The 23,089-nt window shown below is 40.6% G+C and overlaps 1 protein-coding gene across 1 annotated transcript; it reads left to right on the plus strand.

Moving 5' to 3' along the window:
- The first annotated feature begins 513 nt into the window (after positions 1–513).
- OTOL1 (otolin 1) lies at positions 514–9,720 on the plus strand. Its single transcript, XM_027582024.2, has 4 exons — positions 514–877; positions 4,771–4,860; positions 8,114–8,185; positions 8,822–9,720. The coding sequence occupies exons 1-4, from the start codon at positions 514–516 to the stop codon at positions 9,718–9,720; spliced, it is 1,425 nt and encodes a 474-aa protein (XP_027437825.2).
- The last annotated feature ends 13,369 nt before the right edge of the window (positions 9,721–23,089 follow it).

Raw genomic sequence — 23,089 nt, forward strand, 5'->3', positions numbered from 1 at the left:
GTATTTTTTCTTGAAATAATTGAGTTTGCTGGAGTAAACTACCCAGCTCAATATTTTTCATCTCCCTCTAATACAAATGTATTTGATTCCTATAAATCTGAGTGAGGTCAGTCAGGAAATTATACATATTTGTTTTCCACAGGGTGTATAAGCTATTAAGTTGTGTTGCGTTTATTATAGATCATGTTTACTAGTTGGCAAGATAATTTGAATGATTGAGAACAATATTTTAGAACATGTAATGCTAGGAAAACAACCAGAAAGGAGAACTGAAGCAAAATGTTCCTTATAATAAATACTTTAAGTAAATAAAATATCCTGTTGTGATTCAAGCATATATTTGCATTAAAATACATTAAAAATATCATTCAATATTATGCATAATGTTTATTCTTATGGTTCGTATATGACTCTATATTTCCTTCTTATATGTTTATATCACTTACTAATTGCATTGGGATCTCATGTAATAGGTGTATTTATTCCCATTATATCTTTCTTCCAGCCTCAAATATGTGGATGTTTTCTTGGCTTTGTGTCATTTTAATTATTTTGGTGATCGCTGGTATGGACACAGTAGCAAAGACCACACCACATACCAAATTTACAAAGAAATCTGAGGGAAAAGAGATGCCGAAGGGTCTCAAGCCGTCCAGTGGCCCAGCTCCGGAAGAAGAGGAAATTCCTTTCACGGAAGCGGCTGAAATGGCAGAAACGACCCCAAGCCCCCCAGCCCTAGAGTCTGCCTTTGGTGCTACCACTCTCTTCCCCTTTGAAAACTTCACTCTTGACACGGCTGATTTCTTTTTCAACTGCTGTGATTGTTGTTCATTTGTACCAGGGCAAAAAGGAGAACCCGGAGAGACTGGAAAGCCAGGTACTTGACAATACCCAAAGCCATATTTGTTACCTGGGTATCCTTGGAGCTGAGAGGTGGGTTGGAGGCAGAATTGCTCAGAGGGTTTCTACATGTCCTACAAATGGTGACAGGCTTAGGTGTAACATGGTAACAAATGCAAATGGGTGCTGTGTTGCCTGTTAGCCACATGTGTGGCTATTAATAAAAATAAACATAAAGATTACTATTAAACATTCAGTTCCTCAGTCATACTAGCCACATTTCAAATGCTCAGTAGTGACATGTGGCCAATGACTGCTATATTGGGCTGTATGGATACAAGCACTTCCATCATTGCAGAAACTTCTATTGGACAGTGCTGGTTAGAGCAGAAACTGGGCGACCAACCCAAGTGCTGGCACGTGGTTCTTCAAATTATGCATTTCCTACCAGTACAGTTATCTCATTAATGGCTGATATAAAAAGGGTAAATGAAAATCCTGCTGTCTAGTTAGAGTGTGTGCTGACTGATGGGTTTCTGGAGTGCTTTTTGTAGTTTGGATTAGAAATGGCATGTCTGTGAGGTGGAGAATAAGGGGCAGGATTCAGTTGGCTCTTCATTGAAATTCCAAGGCAACACTGTATCCTTGCCCCACAGTTTTCTCCATTGAAGATCATGGTTACGTATTTCAAAATTCCAGATACCTTTAATATATACATGATGCATATGCTGAATTTTACTGTAATACATGTCAGCTTTTACATGTCATATAGCAGAGAACTCACGTAAAATTGAGATCAGAATGTCAATTTCAAATTTGCTATCCCCTGGGGGAAAAATGACTGTATAGATATATCTGTTGTGTCTTGCCTAAAGAACTTAAAGTTATAAAATCAGGAATTGTGTATCCTCATTAAGCTTTTCATTCATTTCATCTTATAATAGGAACCTTTTGGGAAATGAGATCAATATTCATGCAGAGCTGGAATTAAAGGGTACAGTTGCTGGGCAGTGGTCAGGGCTCAGAGATTTCTGGGTTGCTGAAACATTATTGGAAATGCAATGATACTGAGAAAATTACATTTACCAGAATTTCTCTTAGTATCATATCTGGCTGGTGAGCTGCTTGGGGGGTGAAGACCCCCAAGGGCATGGTCAAGTAAACACCACTGGTTGCTAAACTGTCTTCTAAGGCCATGGGTCTGTCGCATCAGAGCTTTTGTTTTACTGACTAGTGGATTAGCTGGGCTGTTCTCCGAGCTGAGTCTCTCCTTTAAATACATAGGACAAATATTTTGGAGACGTGCCAAATTCTTTGCCTGCCTGGAGGGCTCATATATTTTGGTCTGATTGGTTCTGCGCAGAGCGTAGTATTTAAGAGCTCAGAATATCTTGTCTCTCACAGTCCTACCTTGGGGAAGCTTCATTACCTATTGTATTCAGTTTTCAAAATAGTAAAATGGGATAAGAATAATACCAACTTCATGGGGTCATCAAGAGACGGAATGAAGTAATATATATAGAAAGGCTCAGTGCAGTACCTGGGATAGGGTAAATGCTGAATAAACTGTGTTTCTTTTTCCAGTAGCTGTAATAGGAGCTTTTTCCTATCTTGGGAAGTAGCCCAATAGGGTCTTGTTTCTGAGATTCATAGACACTTGTTCTAGCTTTTCCAGTGTTTCAAAAATACTGTTTTGTTAAAAAATTAGAGATCCAGCTTAAGAGGGACATTAATCAAACTTGAAAATGAAAATGAACATGAATCTACTCAAACACAACTATTTTAATTTTTTCTTCATTATCTTTCAGTTCTTGGCCACATGAACACACACACACAACACATGGCATACATGACATTTACATTATCCCCTGTAATGTAGATACTAACTATAGACTTTAAAAGTCACAAGCCTAATAGTTTCTGAATGTAAATGTCTTAAACTGTACAGATATAGCTAATAGGTAGCAAAGGTAAGATTCTGTGTGAAATTTTATCTCCAGCTTCTCTCATTTAGTTCGGTTATAATTGTAGTTACCTACTATGTGCCAAGAACCATTAAGCACTTTTTACTGTGTCTAATCTTACACAAACTGTTAAAAATATTATTGCATTTTAGTGGATGATTTAATCACAATCCCAAGAGTTTTAGGTAATTCTAGAGGTTATACTGCCTCTAAGTGTAGAATGTGGAGTCAGATTTGGTTTGTGCACCATCAAGCCCCTGCTCTTCCCATATGTCCAGCCTTACAGTATTTATACCAATCTCACCCACATGTATGTGTCACCTAGATGGATGAGGGAGCCTTGCTGCCCCTTGTGCCCTCCCATGTGGTTTCCATGTGCTCCCTGTGCCAACCTGGGCACTGCCCTTTTTTATTTCCCTCAGTGGTATAACCACGCCAGGCATTTGGGACTCGTGAGGAAGGGAGACATTGCACAGTGGACCGCAACTGGCCATCTTGCTTGCTTCTGCCTGCACTGCCCATTCCTTCACTCCTTTCCTCTCTGCTCTCCTTCTTTTTCTACATAGAACTTAATCACCACCTTTGGTTATTTGAGTTTGCCTTTGGCTTTAACCTCCATCACAAGCACCTTCTTCCAAACAAATGTAGTGTTTTTTCAAAGAAAAATTCTGTTGAATATAATTTTCTCCATTCCATTGGCCTTAGTTACAAAAATTAAGAGGAAATAGTACAATTTCATTGAGCTCACTTATCTCTATAGTTAACTTCCAATGAACGTAGCCATAAACTATTCCAATCAGGGGTTGTGAAAGAATTCCTATGGCTCGAACAGGGCTGGGCGTGCAGGAAGGGTAATTATCCTAGGTTCAGGGTCCCTGTGTGGCCCAGGTAAGTGGAAAGGACCTGCACTGCCTGGATGAGACAGGATACCCAATGACGTCTGAGTCCTGCACCATGTGACCCTAGCCTGCCTCTCAGCCTCCTTCATCCGATCATTAGCTCTACCCACTCTGCTCTTTTTTCAGTTTCTTGAAAACACCATGGTCTTTTCCACACTTGTTTTTCCTGAAATACTCATCTATGGTTTTTTTTTTTTGCTTCAGAAAATCCTAATTTGTTCATTGGATCTTAGCTTAATGCCATTTTTTTCAGGGATGTCTCCTCCGCTCCCATAAATTAGTTCTCTTACCACAATCTATACTAGGACCTTCCTATTTTCTTTCACATCACTAACTACAATGTGATAACTTCCTCAGCTCCATGAGGGAAAGAACAGCTGGATGTCGATGGCTGATGCCGAGCACCTAGCAGGGTACTGGTGTATGGGTGCCTCAGCAATAGTTCCTGAAGAATTGCATAAGCGAGTGAATGGGAAAACCAAAAGTGCTAGGTATTGTGGTTTTACTTCCAATTTGAAAGTGTGGTCCACGTGAAGTGAAGAGCCAGATAATCATTTTGTTCTTGTTGTTCGATATTGCACTGCTTCCCTGAATCATTTGATTGCTGCCACGAATCCAGTGACAAGTACTAATGGGCTCAATTTATCTATTCAGGTAGTACGAAATTACAAATCAGACAAAAATATTGTCCTGAGAGTTATGTAGTAGTTTATTCTTACCCAGATTTTTTTAAAAAAGATTTTATTTATTCATTTGACAGAGAGACACAGCAAGAGAGGGACCACAAGCAGGGGGAGTGGGAGAGGGAGAAGCAGGCTTCCTGCTGAGCAGGGAGCCTGATGCCGGGATCGATCCCAGGACCCTGAGATCATGACCTGAGCCGAAGGCAGATGCTTAACGACTAAGCCACCCAGGTGCCCCTATTCTTACCCAGATTTTATTATTAGGACACTGACAGTCATTGGTCTCAATAAAATGACTGCTTAAAAAAAATTTTTTTTTTCAGAACTAATGCATTTCAAAAGAGAATTTTTTTTATCCTGATGATTTTTAAATCTCATTTCCAGGTCTTAAGGGAGAGGCTGGTGATATGGGGATCCCAGGGCCACCAGGAATTGTCGGACCCCAAGGTCCAAAAGGCCAAAAAGGAGAGAAGGGTAGGTAATTATATTGATTTCATGTCAAAACTCAAGATGTGTTCTGCATCATTTTTCAGGCGAGCATCTTGCAAAGTAAATACCATATTCTTGCAGATAAAACAATTTTTTTAAAGATTTATTTATTTATTTGAGAGAGAGAGAGCATGGACGGGGGAAGGTGCAGAGGGAGAGAGAGAAGCAGACTCCCCACTGAGCAGGGAGCCTGATGTGGGGCTCAATCCCAGGACCCTGGGATTGTGACCTGAGCGGAAGGCAGATGTTTAACCGACTGAGTCACCCAGGTGTCCTGTAGGTGGAACCACTTTTAAAAATGCAAAAACTTGGTAAAGCATGTTGTAAGTTACTTAACTTTATATATAGCCTGTTGAAAAATTTTACACTTTCCTGGTAACATTTCTCTCTTTCTCTCCATCTCCCTCCCCCTGCATACACAGAGGCTCTTACACATCTTTTCTATCTCTCATTGGCCACACAGGTGACCTAGTGACTGGGAGCCACAGGGCATAGTCTCTGGGGGGGGGAGGGGGGGCTTATACACTTATACACTACTGAGTGAGCTCTTCCGTATGAGACAAATTAATTTTGTATTAGATAGAACTAACTACAGCAGGCAATCCTATAGAACATTCTGTTTAGGTGGGTAGTATCTCTGCTAAGGAGAACAGGACATGACCTTTGGCTCGCTCAAATCTAGGCAATGCCTACGGTGGGAAAAGAGGACTGAATTAAAATGAAAGAAATCGAGTTTGTAAGAATGACCTTGGACCTTTACCTTATCTGGAAACCAAGGGGGAATAGACTAGATATTTACTTATACCCTATTTACCAGCAAAGAAGATTTGTGGTTATGTGTGCTTTCATAGATCTTTTCCAGCTCAGAAATTCTATAATTCCACAGATGTATCAGCCAGGAGGGTGTCCTGCCCTGGGAAATCCCTGGTTCTCTAAGTGCTTCAAGACATTGAGGGAAGGTTGCAGATTCACTGGGACATTTAGAAATTCCTCAGTGAATACTGCCAGCCTGTAGAAATACCATCCATCCATCAAGTTAAATGTTTTAGCCTCAGTGTCACATGTCAAAAGACCTAATATCATCTATACATCACCCTCCACATGGCTCAGGAACTGTCTAACTCGTTTCTGGTAGAACATTCAGCGAAGTAATTACTCAAAAAAGATGCTAAGGTGAGAGAGCTACTTCACACCTGTCAGTTATGCGATTTTCATTCTCAGAAACATTTAATCCTTTTGTGGCTGTATTATGTTAGCAGAAAACCCTGTGAAATAAAGATGAGTGATGAACCTCCCCAGTGATTCATACTTTTTGGAAGCTAGACTTCTGGAAGTAGAAGAAAAAACAGGGAAGTATCATAAGATAAGGTTCTTAAGAATATGCTTTGATGAAGGATCAAAAGTAGAAATTCATTCAGCCAGTCTCTATAACGTGGCAACTTTACTTTCCTTTTACTTCCAGACTTAGCTTGGACTCTTGGTTAAGACTGAAAGTTAGAAAAATAAATGAGTTGAATGACTGCAATTCTGGTTAACCACAACCTGATTAAGTACATCCAGTGTAAGCAGTTAAATTCCTTAAATGAATTTGAGAACCAGAGTAACTGTGCAGTGATGGTTGGCATATGAGTATTGACAAGCATGGGGAATAGAATTGGTCCTTCACTTCCATTCAGAGTTCGGTTCTCTCCAAAGGGATCCAGACATTTTCCTGATGGCCTATGGGTTAATTTCCAAATTGTAAATTTTATGTGGAATGGTAATGGTAGGGGATTAGCTACTTAGGAAACTGCTGAGCAGCTTATGGTGGAATTTCTCTAGTTGGTCTTGTGAAATCTGGGGGAGTCTCTTCTCATGACTTGTAACTTGACTTAGGATTTCTTTTTCCCCAGCAAAATAAAACAAAAAAAGTTAGTTATATCATAAATAACATGGTTGGCAAATTGATGCCAACCAGTGTTATATGCAGTCATGTTTGACTCTATGCAAATTTGTAAACTTTCATAACTCAGTTTTTTTTAAAGATTTTATTTATTTGTTTGAGAGAGAGAGAGTGAAGGAGCACAAGCAGGGGGAGTGGCAGAGGGAGAGGGAGAAGCAGGCTCCCCACTGAGCAGGGAGGCCAACGTGGGGCTCGATCCCAGAACCCCAGGATCATGACCTGAGCTGAAGGCAGACACTTAACCGACTGAGCCACCCAGGCGCCCCTCATACCTCAGTTTTTTTTTTCTGTGATAAAAAGATCTGCTCTACCTTTCTCGAAGGGAGATGCTATAAATTTTTGTAAGTGAAAAATGTTCCAATTAATGACATGTGCTCTGTTATATGAGCCTCCCTGTTATACAAGAGGCTGTATTAATATCAAATAAGAATTCATTTTGAATTTAAAAGGCTGGATTAAATTTTAAAAAATCATGTTAAGAGCTTGGAACATTACCTGGTACGAAGGAAATGCTCAATAAGAGTTAACTATTATTATTTATAATTAAAATAAATTCAGTGTGGCTGTACCGTAACAGGATGGGCCTTTAGCCATGCCCAATATGAAAATCCACTTTGTGGTATTCTGGCAAATATCTAAAAACCTGCATGTTTAGATTTCTTTTCAAACATAAATTCTCACACTTCTACGGTTTGTCCAAAGTGTGTATGAAAAATTTTCCAAACAAAATGAAAATTGGTTTCTCGTTTATGTTCTATGTCAAGGACTTTATATTTATATTTGTATCTATATTTATATTTACTTTCCTGGAAAGGTTTTTGATATGATTAGTTTTAGCTAACTGCAGAATATTGCGCTCTTTGTTTAAACTTACATGGTGGTGACACTCTTTTTTTAGGCATTGTGGGGAATATAAAGAAGGGGATGTTTTCAGTGTCATTCAGAATTCATGAGAAGAAAAACACAAACACATACATAAGTAACACCTGGCAAAATGTCATGAATTTCATGAGAGATTTGAAAAGCTATGTGAATGTGGGGTGAGGGTGGGGTGGGGTGGAAAAGCTGAATTCTGTTTGAAGAGATTGGCACTATCCCCAAATCTCTTTTAAATATTTTACCATCAACTGGGACAAAATATTCTTAATGATGCTCAATATATCATTTTTCCATGTGGTTTTACCTTTACGCATTTTTGGTAAGGGACGCCTTGGAATGTGACATGGTTGGGAAATGGATCTTAGTTACATCATGGGTACTATAGTTGGAAGAAAGGTAATCTTGGTATCATTTCAGGGTTAAAGGGAGAACGTGGGGACCAAGGAGCAAGTGGAGTTCCAGGATACCCAGGAAAACCTGGAGAACCAGGTAGAGCATAGACTATACCTATCCTGTACAGGCATGTGTACAGCATAGCTCCCAATTTTCTTCCCGCTTGTGCTTAAAGTTATCCGGGAGGTAAGATGGAATATGAATTGCTATTATTCTAATAATTCAGCGTACTACTGATTGCTGGGGTGTAGCAAGTACCGGTCTGGTAGTTTGGAGACTAGATACAAGCATCTGAACTCGTGACCTCAGTCTGGCTGTCCTTGGGATAAGGGATCCCTGAAACTTTGTGGGTTTCCGTCTCTTTGCCAGTAGGATGTTGGGTTTGGAAGGGCGTGATGGAGATTTAGGAGAACACTTGGGTGGGGCCAAAATGCGAAGTGTAACGGACTATAATGGGCCACTACAGTTCGAAACTCTTTAGTGCCTTAAAAGTGAAAGACAGATAGAACTAGGTTTATGAGCTCTAAATGGAAGCCCTGGCTTCTTGGTGGCGTTAACTCTTCCCCGTGCGAGAGAGCAGTGTGATCTGAACGGCACAGCCGCGGCCGCCGCAAGAGTCAGGTCTCCGGTCCCAGGCGTGAGGTTTTGCCTCTGTCCCGTGAGCTCGGTGAGAATAGGGTTCTGTTCATAGTCTATGCGATCCTTAAGCATTATTTTAATTTTCCGTTTCAGGTGGCCTTGGTCCTAAGGGGGATAGAGGAAACATCGGACTGGCAGGAGTGAAGGGACAAAAAGGCTCCAAGGGCGACACGTGTGCGAACGGCACCCGAGGAGATAAAGGAGCCCGGGGGGCTGCGGGCTCACCAGGCTTGAGCGGAGAGCCTGGGGCCAAGGGGGAGAAGGGCGAGATGGGGGATAAGGGCCACTGCGGAGAGTCTGGGAAGAGGGGGGGGAAAGGAGAAAAAGGGGAGGAGGGTCTGAAAGGAGAAAAAGGTAGCAAAGGAGATCCTGGAACGGAAGGCAAAGGTGGCCCAGATGGCCTGCCTGGGGCCCCAGGGGAGCCGGGGGTGAAAGGGGGAAAGGGAGAGTTAGGTCCCCCTGGTCTTGTGGGACCTGCAGGGCCAAAAGGTGAGCTTGGGAGCAAAGGGGTCCGAGGATCTATTGGCAAGAAGGGCTCTCGGGGCCTCAAAGGCTCCAAGGGGGAGGCAGCCAGAGTCCAGCAGTCAGCTTTCAGTGCTGCTCTTTCAAAGCCTTTCCCTCCTCCCGACATCCCTATCAAATTTGACAAGGTTCTCTATAATGACCAAGGGAATTACAACCCCATCACCGGCAAATTTAACTGTAGTATTCCTGGGGCGTATGTTTTCTCCTACCATGTCACTGTGAGGGGCCGACCCGCTCACGTCAGCCTGGTGGCCTGGGATAGGAAGAGGTTCAAATCCAGAGAAACGCTCTCTGCTCATGAAATAGACCAGGCCTCTTTTCTCGTCATCCTGAAATTAAGTGCAGGGGACCAAGTCTGGTTGGAAGTTTCAAAAGATTGGAACGGGGTATATGTCAGCCCTGAGGATGACAGCATTTTTACCGGGTTCCTTTTGTACCCAGAGGAAAATTCTGGAATTTCACCATAAACTCGTGTCTCCAGCACTGTAGTTTAGGTTCAGTGGAATAAGTCAGGCAACATGAGGTAGCACGATTAAAAAGAGTGACTCATTATTTTTCTTATAATTATAAAAATAATGCAGAAAATGTAAGAAGAAATGATATCCCTAGAGTCAATTATTATGCCTATTTTAAGACATCACCTTTTCTTAAAAATTAAAAAAAATTTTTTTTTTTAGCAAGCAAGAGAGGGAGAATGGGGAAGGGGCAGAGGGAGAGGGAGAGAGAAAGAATCTTAAGCAGGCTCCACACTCAGCACAGAGCCTTAGGTGGGGCTTGATCTCACGACCCTGAGATTGTGACCTGAGTGGAGACCAAGAGCTAGATGCTTAACCAACTGAGCCACCCAGGTATCCCTTAAGACATCACCTTTTTAAAAGAATATATTTATATGTACTTGAAAGTGCGTATCTATTAACTTTGTAGCTAGCTTTTTTTTTCATTTAGCATTATAATGGCATTTCTCCTACCATTTAGGTAATATCTGTATGGAAATATGATTGACATCTGTAATTAATAAATATATTCTTACTGAATATCTTCTATATCTCATATCAATGTGTGGAACTCTTTTCTGTGTGAGTGTAAGGCTAACAAGTGATACATGATGGGCGGGTATCTCTCAAATGTTTAGAAACTGTGAGGATTGCCTTCCAACAAAATGGAGCTATTCCCCTGTTAGTAGAATTCAGGGAGAATACACAGAAAGAATGCTAAAGACTAGCTAAACTGTCTTTAAAATGAGTCACTCTAAAGGTTTGCCCATAAAAAAACCCCATTTTAGATGGACTTGTGTGTTGGGTAAAAGATAAAAGGAAAGTTGATAAAGATATTGCTCAGTCATACCAAAGATCCAGCTGTTCATCAGATTATTGTATTTAGAAAAACTAAATGTCCCCCAAAGATACAAGAGTGAAATTAAATCACTATTGATCTAAAATTTCAGCCTTCCTTTCTTCATGGAAGGACATTTAATTTGGATAAATTCTTTGGCTTCATTATCATCATGTCTATAATAATTAATTCTGGTTATTCAGTGAACAGGTGAGTATTTGGGAATTCACTTGTATGAATATTTAATGACTGTGAATATATAATAATTTGGCGGCCTCATTTTTAAAAGAAACTAATTTATTGACTCCAAATGGAACTTGGTTCAATGAAGGCATATAGTTACATACATTTGCAAGGCTTAGTGAGTTAAATTGGGAAATGGATGATGGTCTTGCTCTGCTGGACAAATAAACGTTGAAAAACATGATTCCCTTTTGAGATTTATATATACATTTAAAATATACTTACTTAAAATATGTTCTATTCTCCTGCTTTAATGTATATTTTTACGTTGAAAAAGTGAAAGAAAAAGCTATAGTTTTTATGACTGACAGTTAATGAAACATCAAATAGGACTGCATTACTATTGTGTGTGTCTGGCAGGTGATATTTGGATGAGTTGTAAGAGAAAGATGTTAATTCATGAATTACTATACCTTTATCTTCTAGATGTTATTTTTAAAACTGAGTTTTAGCAAAATGCATGTTTTCATGATCAAGATTTCCACATAATTCATGTTCTATTGATACTTTGACCAAATTAGACCACTTTTGTTGAATCATTGTATTTAAGAAATTAACTTTTAAAAGTTAATTTCAATTTGGTGAACGTTTGTTTAGCTGAGTTAGCCATAAGGTCTGGAAATGAACCACAAATTGTGCATATCATGTTCAGAAATTGTAATTGGGGTTGTGCATAATGCATTATCACTATTGTAAACAGTGTTGCAAATATTTAAATTTTATCATATAAACGGCGGTCACTTCTATTGCCATTTTCGCCGTCTCAACACAATATTCTAGAATCTAGATGCATCATGAATTTTCTGTCTGGACCTACATAAATACAAATTTAGGGCGATATGAATTGTTTAATATTTCCAGCCACTAAGCATGCAACTGTTGTAAACACCAGGTAATTTTCAAGAATGATAAACCGGAACACAAAGAGAGCAAGGAAATGGATGCTCAGCACAACTGAGATATAATCTTAGGAAGTTGATAAGTTGTACTTAATTAAGCACATTCACTGCTCAAGCTCTGCGCACACCCCAAAGCAGTGTCCATCTCCTATGTTTGCAGCAGTACAACCCATTAGCCTTGATGGCATTTGGAGATGGTCATCTTTTATCTGATGCACATTAGGCCAGAGGTGCGGAGAAGAGTTTCCCCAGGGTAGTATTAGAAATACGTATTTAAGACTGCAGGCTGTGCTGTGCTAGAATTGAGCCTTGATCTCTAAAAATGGTGCCTTGGGCCGTATCGTAAATTTACATGTTGTGTGTTTGTTTTATGCAGAACCCTCTAAAGCATGGGGCCTGGGGCAGGCACCACTCTTGCTTGGGTCTAAAGGCAGTATCCCCCATTTCTGCCCTTGGCTCCTTCTAGCAAAGCAATCCTGTTAAAAAAAAGTTGGATCATCTTACTTCTCTCTGCTCACGGCCTCTTCAGGCTCCTGTCTCATCTGGAGTCAAAGCTGAATCCTTACTATGACCAGAGAGGTCTCACGTGATGTGCCCCCCGCTTTCTCTCGAACTTTCCTGCCATCTACTCCACACTTGCTCTGGGTATTGCCTTCAGTGCTAATTCCTCAAATTTGCCCAGCATATGTCCACTTATGGCTTCGTGTGTGCCTTTCTATCTACACAGCTCTTATCCCAGGTAACTGGATGACTGGCCCCTTTCCTTTCTCTCAAGCTTTTGTTCAAATACCACCTTTTCTGTAAGGCCTTCTTTGGCCATGAAATTTTAAATTGCAGTCCCCATACCCTGACCTGCCCCGCTTTGTTTTTCTCCATGGCACTCAGCACCCTCTAATACATCATGTATTCCCATGTATTTCACTTACTGATCTTGTTTATTTTCTGTCTTCCACTAGAAACTAAGCGCCATGAACCCTGGGACTTTTGTCTGTTTATCTCTGTCTCCCCAGCACCGGTGCCTTAAATACGCGTTCAGTGAGTAAAGATTGATGTGGTCGTTGTAGATCTCTCCACAAGGTGGTGCTCACAGATTATTTTTGCTTTTGGATTGCACCTTCAAAAACAACAGTTGCAAAGTAAATAAAACGATGACTTGGATTTCATAAGAAACTGGCTTCCTGAAATACCAGGTTTTATGTTTCATCTTGTTTCAGAGAACTACACATTTTCTTTCCCTGTTGGGACGTAGGACTCTGGGGTGATCTCTGGGATTGCAGTGAGAGACTTAAAACTCTGGAAGGGGGAGCATGTCGCCTGTCGTCTGCATGTGGCGCTCCTTCTGAGTGGGGGCCCAATCCATTTTTATCTCCCACTCCAGCCCAAAAGGACTCCATTTTGAGTCCTGGGCATTAATATATTCTACAGCTGTAGACTTACAAAAAGGTTTAAAATGAGGCAAGGAGACTATACACTTGAAGGATTTATTCATTTATTCAATTTTAAAAGAAGATTTATTTATTTTAGAGAGAGACAGCTCGTGAGCAAGGGGAGGGGCAGAGGGAGAGAGAGAATCTCAAGCAGACTCCTCGCTGAACGTGGAGCCCCCCGCCAGTCTTGATCTCAGGACCCTGAGCCAAAATCAAGAGTCAGATGCTTAACTGACCGAGCCACCCAGGCACCCCTAAACTAGAAGTTTTAAGAATGCTGTAAGACCTGGAAGAAGGACATAGGGAGAAGGAAAAATTGAGAGTGGTGCTGCTGCCAATTACCAAGATGAGTGGGGGCAGGCAGGAGAGAGAAATGTTGGGAATTATGGAGCCATAATAACCACTGTTTCCTAGGTCCTACCAAAGTACCAATCACAGAGCTTTAGGGGTCTACAGTGCCTTAAGTGATATGTACCCCGTGAGGAGACTAAGCATGGGCTGATTAGGCCACGTCCCAAAGGGCACCCATCTGTTAGGTGGGGGATCCATGAAGCCACTCTTAACCAATGGAGCAGGGCAGTTTCCTAAAAAGCTTGGCTAGTGAAACCTGGTATAATGGGAAAAAGAATGGTAGTAGCCTAGTTTCTCAAGGCTAGCACCCCAGGTGGAAAAGGGAATGAGGAGGGGGACAACAATCTAGTGACATCTCAGCAGGGGGTAAAAGAGTGGGCTTCTTATAAAACTGCAGGTGAAACCAAGGGCTTTACTGATAATCGAGACTATAGTTGGGTGTTCTGATCAGCCTAGTGTCTCCGTGAGAATTTGGTGGAAAAATTTAGTAGGAGTGCTTGATTGTTCTAAGAATTTAGGATTAAAGTATCCTTATTGTTGACTGAATTATAAGAATTATGTTGCATCTAATAGAGACGGTATGAGAGCTTTGTACATTCAGGGTCCTTCCTTCTGAGGTAGGAAAATGCATGGAAGCCTCTCTTGTCCTGAGCTTGTGGAAAGAGCTGACGAGGCAGAAGGCTCACATGCTCTCTGTGAAGTCATTCATTTGTTTAGGGTTTCTGTGTGCCTGGCTGAGGTACTGAGGATAAGTCAGTGAGCACAACAGGGAGAAAATACTACTCTGTCTTCACAGAACTTCTGATGAGAAAGAATGAAAAACTGATAAGCTACTAGTTATCTAGTATGTCAGAAGCTGATAAATTCTAGGGAGGAACACAGGGCAGGATGGAGGACTGGGAGTATTACAATCGGATGGTAGCAGGGAGAGAGATTTAAAATAGAGGTCAGATGACCAACGAGTATGGTCGGTGGGTGCCTCAATATGAAGGTAAAGCCATGCATTTTGGTATGTTAACTCTTTTAATAGTGATTTTGAAGAAAGGGTGAACCTCAATCTCCTTTCAAAGGAAAAGCATTTTATTGTTATGTATCCTTTATAAAACACACTTTTTTGGTATGTTTTTTAATAGCTCAGGTATTTCACCGGAAGACATACTCATTGAAATGTCCTATTTGAGCCAAGATATAAAGAAGGCGAAAGAGCATGTCATGAGTATCTGAGAAAGCAGAGGGAGTGCAGGGACAAAATCCCGAAGGTAGGAGCTTGCTTGGTGAGGAGGCCAGCGGGACTGCACGCAGTAGGGGGTGAGGTCAGAGAAGTAACGGAGTCACAGAGTGTGTAGGACTTTTAGGCTGTTGTGATGCGTTAAGCTTTTCCACTGAGTTGGTAGACATAGAGGTGCACCCCCCAGATCCTCATGGAGGAAGGATTAGATGCCCTGCTAAGGGGACTGTGTTCAGTAGACAGGTTCTGGCTGTCAGCTCCTTCAGGTTCTGCCTGAGCTACAGAACTGCCTCTTTTGAGGTTATGCCTTTCCCAGGGCAGTTCAAATCTGGTCACCAAGCAAGGTGGGTGAGCCCTTCATGGCCACCGGGATGAGCCAAACTCTATCCAGAGCTTTCTGTAGGTGACTGAGGCTTTGCTGGGTCTTCATGGTGTTATGGCTCTTCCCTGCCCAGTTTGGTCTTCTTTTCCTTCCCTTCACAGGTGTTGATTCCTAAACATCTTGCACTCAAACTCTCTCTGCACATCTGGTTCTAGAGACCCAACTGGTGACCCTGAGATGTAAACTGTGAGAACAAGTGGTAGAGGACAGAATTTTGTGGGCCACTTGGTCATTGTGCACTCATACATGAGCATACACACACCGCACACTTTTCTCCTTTGTTCTGGGCCAGGGCTGCAGAGTTATTTAGTTAATTAACACTGCGGAGCACCATTGAAAGCGTTGGGCCTGACATTTAGGTCCAAACAACCTCTGCTTGCTGACTATAGTGATTAAGTGCATGGACTCAGGAAGTGGAGGTGCTGGGTTAGAATTTCATTTACTAGCCATGTGACCTTGAGCAAGATACTTAGTCTGTGCCTTGGTTTTCTCCTCTCTAAAATGGGATTTTGAGGTTATAAATGAATTTATAGTTGTAAAACTTTTAGAACTGTCTCTGGCACATAGAAAGCCTGCTCTATTAAAGTCAAATGTGAGAGGGCATATTTTGTGTATGGTTCAGTGTTCAGACTCCTTTTTACGGTCAGAAATGTATTGGTTTTTCAGGTGATGGGCTTATGGTTTTTCAGGTGATGGGCTTATGAGTAGAAAGGGAGGTGAAATCAGGGCTGGTTTGGGTTCAGTGTACTATCAGAGGTCATAGTGTTGATTGAATTGGAGCTACGCATTTAATTAAGGCCTTCTGGTGAAATACCTGAGTTATTAAAAAACATACCAAAAATGTGTGTTTTATAAAGGATACATAATAATAAAATGTTTTTCCTTTGAAATGAGATTGAGGTTCACCTTTCTTCAAAATCACTATTTTTTTTTTTTAAAGATTTTATTTATTTATTTGACAGAGTGACACAGCGAGAGCAGGAACTCAAGCAGGGGGAGTGGGAGAGGGAGAAGCAGGCTCCCTGCTGAGCAGGGAGCCCGATGTGGGACTCGATCCCAGGACTCCGGGATCATGACCTGAGCCGAAGGCAGACGCTTAACGACTGAGCCACCCAGGCGCCCCAAAATCACTATTAAAAGAGTTAACATACCAAATGCATGGATTTACCTTCATATTGAGGCACACACGACCATTGTTTTGGATTGTCATGCTGACCATGAGCTTCCTATACACCTGAACAAGGCACTGAAGGAGGGCCCAACTAAAGATGGATGTTTTGCTGGTCTGAAAGGTAATGACAATGACAAATGAGAACTCCTAGTAGACCATAGTGAGAGTTAGTGGCAGGAAATTGCATCGGCTCAGTGATTAAGGCAACCTCAGCCGTCAGAAGACAGCAGCAGGGCAGGTGGCCTTGATCTTGTTGCTGCCTCATCTGATCCATCTTGCAGGGTGATGAGTCTGAGATGTGTCTGCCAGGCCCACAAACACAATCCTCCCCTGCTTCCTTTTTTTCTTTTTTCCCCCTGAGGATAAATGAGCAACAAGAAATTTGGAACATCCAGATTATTCAATGTCAGAGTTATTGCCAAAGGAGCATGCCCACTCTCCTTGGATGTTGAATGCAAGTTAAAATTGCCTCTGGCAAAAGGTTTTGTGAAGGTCTTATTCATTCATTTTAATTCAAGAAAAATTAATGAGCACCTACTATGTACCAGGCACTGGGCTCCATGCCAGGGATATGAAGACGAATGAGATAATTTCTTGTCTTCAAGGAAGTCACAGTCGAATGGAAGAGGCGACTAAGTGAGGACAATGGATATTCCATCTTTTTTGTCTCGGGAATGGACAAGGACCTAAATGTCAGGGCTTTTGTAGGGAAAGTTGAGAAAACACTTAATCCAGCAAGTTGGTTGATTGATGTTCTTATTTAACTACCGCACAGAGTACTAGGTAAGCAATTTATTTCAAAAGGTTCAGACTCAGCAGGAGAAAAAAATAAACAACAACAAAAAAATCCAAGAACAACATTTTCACAATTGGGTGTTACCATGTGGGATCCTAAATCTTGTTTCTAAATCCTTGGATTGACAAGCAAGAGAGGACTAAAAGAACTCTCTGGGCAAATCAGAAGTGGACCTAGCAAAGTAAAAAAAACAAAACAAAGACATCAAAGGCATTTATTTACTTGAGCTTACTTAGAAGGAATCTCAATAATAATGTCACCAGCTTCTCTTGAGGGAAAGAGTCCTAAGCCTGGATTCTGTAACTCAAAACATGTGACCCAAGGATCCACAGGTTATAGCATTCACATTCCAACCAAAGTCTTCTGATTTAAAACAGAAAAAAAAATTATTGGGATATGATATGCCTGCAGAAAAGTGCACACATGTGGAATGTATGGCTGATGAGCTTCAACAGATGGGTAATTATGAAACTGCCACCATGTCATGATATGGAAAATTTCCAGCACCTGCCAGGCTTCCTTGTGCCTGCTTCTAGTCAAATCACTGCACCAACTTAACTGCTACCCTAATTTCTATTGCCATAGATTAATTTTGCATGTTCCTAGACTACATATAAATGGAATCACATAGTTTGTAATCTTTCATGTTTGGCTTTTTACCTCAACATCCTGTCTGGGAGATTATCCATGCTGCTGTGTGTATCAGTAACACCTAAAATGTTGATCATGTTTTCATGTGATGACTGGCCATTTGTATGTACTCTCTTGTGAAGTGCTTGTCCAATTTTTTTTTTTTTTTGTCAAATTTTAGTAGGTTATCCATAGGAATTCTTTTCTTTTCTTTTTTTTTTTTTTAAGAGAGGGAGGGAGAGAAAGAGAGAGAGGGAGAGAGAGGCAGGGAGGAGCAGAGGGAGAGAGAGAATCTTAAGCAGGCTCCATGCCCAGCCTGGAGTCTGATGCAGGGTTCAATCTCACAACCCTGAGATCATGGTCTGAGCCAGACACTTAAGTGACTGAACCACCCAGGTGCTCCTGTAGAAGTTCTTTAGACTGTTTGCACACAAGACTCTTGAGTTGTTGCTGTTTTTTTTTTTTTTTTTTTTTTTTAAGATTTTCTTTATTTATTTGACAGAGGCAGCGAGAGAGGGAACACAAACGGGGAGTGGGAGAGGGAGAAGCAGGCTTCCCGCTGAGCAGGGAGCCCGATGCGCGGCTCAATCCCAGGACCCCGGGATCATGACCTGAGCCGAAGTCAGATGCTTAACGACTGAGCCACCCAGGCACCCCAAGACTCTTGAGTTTTAATTGACTTCTTTTTTTCTACAAGTGGTCAGTTTGTTTTCTGAGCCCCTTCCTCCCTTTTATTCATTCCTCTTAGGTTTCTCAAACTCACAAAAGTAAGCTCCCCTGATGGTTCTCTATCTTTGTAGGACTAACATTTTCTCCAAAAAAACAAATTAATGCTCAGGTGCAAATGACTAAAAGTACTTTGTTACTTTTGCCCCTAGATATTTATCTCTTCAAAGGAAGTGAAGCCAACCAACAGAATTTCTAATAGTGGAATTTTAGAAACTAGAAAGTTGATGGGGAATTTTTTGGAGGGAGATTGGGGGACAAGAATGACCAATGAGATGCACTTTTTTGTTTCTGAAATCCAACAATGCTACTATTTCTTAACATTTTCTTTGAATTTGGGCCAAATAGGTTTAAGGAATGTTGGACAAAGGAAAAAAGAAATTTATCAACAAATAATTGCTTCATTAAAAGATAAAGAATTAAAATATATGGGGCTATACCTGGATCACTGGTTTCAAGCCTGTCAAAGATTGACCATCAGTGGCTGATTGCCAGTCTAGGAACCTTATGGTCTGGTATTCCAGGGAGACTGTTTTCTTAGAAACCAGTGCTAATATTGCAACGATGATTTTCCAGGAGATTACAAAGCACGCTTATGAAGTTAGTGACATTAGATTGGGAAGTGGAGTCTAACACCTTATAGGGAGGAGAATGATTTAACGTGACCTTGAAAATAAGGGTAAAAAAACAGAAAAAAATATCAATGAAGGCTATTTATGTGATGTGAAAGAGGGACCAAAAGCACTGAAAAGAAATTTAGAAAAGGGTGTGCATGTGTATGTGTGTGCGTGTGTGTGGGGGGGAGTCCCTAATTGGTGCAGTCGATTAAGCATCAGACTCTTGGTTTTAGCTCATTTTGTGATCTCAGGGTCATGAAATGGAGCCCCACATCAGGCTCCACACTCAGGGTGGAGTCTGCTTGGGATTCTCTCTCCCTCTGCCTCTGACCTACCCTCCCTCCATGCTTGCATGTGCTCTCTCTCTTTCTCTAAAATAAATAAATTCATCTTAAACAAAACAAAACAAAACGGTGTGTGTCCTTGGTGGACCCAAGCAGTCTTTGCCCATCCTCAAGGTAAGACTATGCTGGAAAAGAAAGCATGGTTCTGAGATGTCCAACCTAAGTAAACTGAGCTATTTAATCTCTCACTGTAGATCTAGTTCTCAGTTATATACGCTAAAAACAGAATGGGGGCACAGATTTGAGAATCCATCTGTTTCTGCCATAAATATTTCACTCCTCAAATATTTATTGATCACTGACTGTCAGATGCTCTGATAATCATCATACAATTTTATAAATTCTTTAAAGTATTTATTAATTAGAACAGAAAAGAGGTTGGAAGCAGTCAGTGAGGATTAGGGGAGCTTTTGCATTAATTTATTTCTCCATACAGTAAGTATTTATTGAGCATCTACCTCATGCCCGGCATCATGTTAGATGCCGAGGATACAGCTTTCAGCGAGAAAGAAGAGTCTTTGCCTTCATGAAGCTGGCGGTTTAGTGGGAAAGAGAGCAGAGATGTCATTAAACTATGTCTTGAAATACTTTTCTGGTGAAAAAGGGAGGAAGGCAATTCCTGGCAGAGGCTCCTAGAGATAGAACTGCAGGGTTTAGAAAGAGGTCTGTGAATTTGGAGAACTACAAATAGCGGAATGTGGCTGCAATCATGTGGAGTGCATTTGATGAGAATCCAGTGAAGTAGATTCTCCCAAAAATGTTGCAGCTAAAATCTACCACAGGCTGGGATAGCTAGATAAATTACTCAAGTCTGTCTCTCTATCTTTTGTCATCTTATCTATGTAAGTAAGACCTATTCTGCAGGATGGTAATTAAAAGTAAGACCTATTCTGTGGATGGTAACTAAAAACCCTGGGGGGGATACATATGGAGATGAATATGACATGGCCCCTATCTTAACCTTAAAAATTCTTCTAATTGAATATAGGAATGCCATTTACAAATGATATTAAGGTGAGAGAAACAGGTGGATTTAGATGGAAGGACTTAGGCTCATGGTTCAATTCGGCTTCATTCTATCTATCAAAATCAAGACAGAATTTTGACCTTTCAATAGGGATTTCCCTTCCTTTATCCTCAAGTGTTCAAAGACTTTTGTAGTGATTTTAGGCTATTCAGCTCTACTGAGAAGTGTCAGAGCAGACAAAAGATAAACCTATTAAAGTGTCAAGAAGAAAATGGCCCTTTGGTTTCTAATGACCATTTTCTGGTCAAATAACTTGAAAGTATCAGGTTCAAAAGGGCCAATTAATTTTTTTAACATTTTATTTATTTATTTGAGAGAGAGAGAGAGAAGGGGAGGGGCAGAAGGAGAGGGAGAGGGAGAATCTCAAGCAGACTCTGCTCTGAGTGCAGAGCCTCACTCGGGGCTCAATCTCACAACCCTGAGATCATGACCTGAGCCAAAATCAAGAGTTGGGTACTTAACCAACTGAGCCACCTAGGCACCCCCAAAAAGGCCAATGTAGGGTTACATTTATTATATCCTCTTAAATGCCTTTCAAAAGTATTGCATATGTATATTAGTGAGCTTTTTCTGCAGTAACAAGCAACCCCCAAATTTCAATGGCTTGCAACATTTATTTCTCACTCATGTGTTTGCAGGTTGGTTGTAGCTTTTCTCGGCTCTGCATAGCTCTGCTGGTCTGGGCTCTAGGCTCTGTACGGGATTTAAGTCTGTCCCATATATCTTTTCATTCTGGGAGCCAAGTAGAAGAAGCAATCACTTAGGGAAAGTTTTCTTCATGGTGGAGGGCTGAAGCTCAACAAATGATGGAAACTTGCAATTCCGCTGAAAGTTTCCGCTAGGACATGATATAAATTGTATTCACTCGGGTTCCATTTGCAAAGACAGTCAGTCATCTGACCAAACCCGTAACTGGGCTGAGAAGGATATTCTTTCCATAGGGCATGGGTGGGAGAAGGTGGGTGAATGTTTGCTGTTCAAAACAACCTACCACGATGTATGTATGCATGTATGTATTTATGTACTTGTTTTGTAAAATAATTTCTACAGATAAACTGAAATGTCTCTCAGAAGTGTTGTGATCAGAAGCTATAAGAAAATACATTTCAAAGGAAATGTTCTTTCTAAGATTTTCTTTCATGCTATAGTAGAAAAGTTGGTGTTAGAAGTGGATACATTAAGGAGGGCACGTACTGAATGGAGCACTGGGCGTTAAACGCAAATAATGACTCATGGAACACTACATCAAAAACTAATGATGTAATGCATGGTGATTAACATAACATAATAAAAGAAAAAAATAAAAAAACTAATGATGTACTGTATGGTGACTAACATAATAAAAAAATAAAAGAGCTGGCAAAAAATACTTTTTATAAATAAAGCAATAAAACTTAAAGAATAAAGGAAGTGGATACATAGTAATGATCTGAAATGCTTGGCTTGGGGGGAGATAGCTGTGGGAAAAATTCAAATCCAGGCTATCATAATTTGGAGGTATTCATTTGTGAGAAATGTCTGTGTAGTTATTCATTAATTTAGAACTGATGTGATAATACTAGTTCTTCAGGCAGGATTAGAGTGACCCATTTCAAACATGGCAACACTTTTTTTTTAGGGGGGAGATTGGGATGGAGTGGGAGAGACAGTGAATCTTTTACAGTGTAGATTGAACTATATATAATTACTATGTTACCGATAGAGTCTTTATGTTCTGTTTAGTTGAAGAGTGTGCCTCCCTTTTCCCCTGCAAAACCAGGTGGTATATCGCCATTTCTGCTCTAACAAATGACAGAAGTAGTCATTTTCCCTGTGTGTGGGAAAAGCATAAATCAGTTTTTGTAATGGGACTATAAATCTCTGTCTGAGGTATGAACTCATGAGTTAAACTTGGTTATAGTATGGATTAAAACTTAGAAGAGCTTAAATGCAGTGTATTTTGTGCGAATATTGAAGTGACTATAGAACATTTCATAGTGTGTTGGAAACAGCACATTTTCTGTTCCTCCTTGTACTTTTATATTTTATGCTGATATTAGATGTTGTTCTTAGTGTGCAATGATAATGATTTTAGATTATTATTCACACTTCTGCAGCTTCAGTGACCACTACTTAAAACTGAGCCATTGAGCAATTTCAGTAGATGTAGAGATCACAATGAAACTCTCTAATTAAGAAATATCATTGTGTACCATGCTTAGAGTAACTTGCAATTCAGCACAAGGCAGCCCATCCTGTTATGTGGATCAAATCAGTTCTGTTTTTAAATACAGATGACACAAAACGTTCCCGTAGAAAACTACTTGTATTATTTAAAAATTTTTTTTAAAATTTTTGAATTCAAGTGCAGGGCTTGAATTCACGGCCCTGAGATCAAGACCTGAGCTGAAATCAATCATCAGATATTTAACAGATGCCCCTACTTGTTAGAATTCTTGAAGCCACTGAAAATGTGTTGAGGGGATAGAGTAAAAAGCCAGGAAAGAAGTTTGATCTTACACCTAAAGAGAGAGATTAAAACCCTCATTAAATTGTTATGAGGTCATTGGGGTGCAATTGCTTCTCTCCTTCCCTCCTCCTTTTATCTTTTGACCATTATAGTAGTTGGGTCCTTTCAGCTGCTACTAACGGGAAGCCTAATTCAACCAATAAAGAAATTTATT

Source organism: Zalophus californianus, chromosome 1, assembly GCF_009762305.2.
Source record: "Zalophus californianus isolate mZalCal1 chromosome 1, mZalCal1.pri.v2, whole genome shotgun sequence".
Classification (NCBI taxonomy): Eukaryota; Metazoa; Chordata; class Mammalia; order Carnivora; family Otariidae; genus Zalophus; species Zalophus californianus.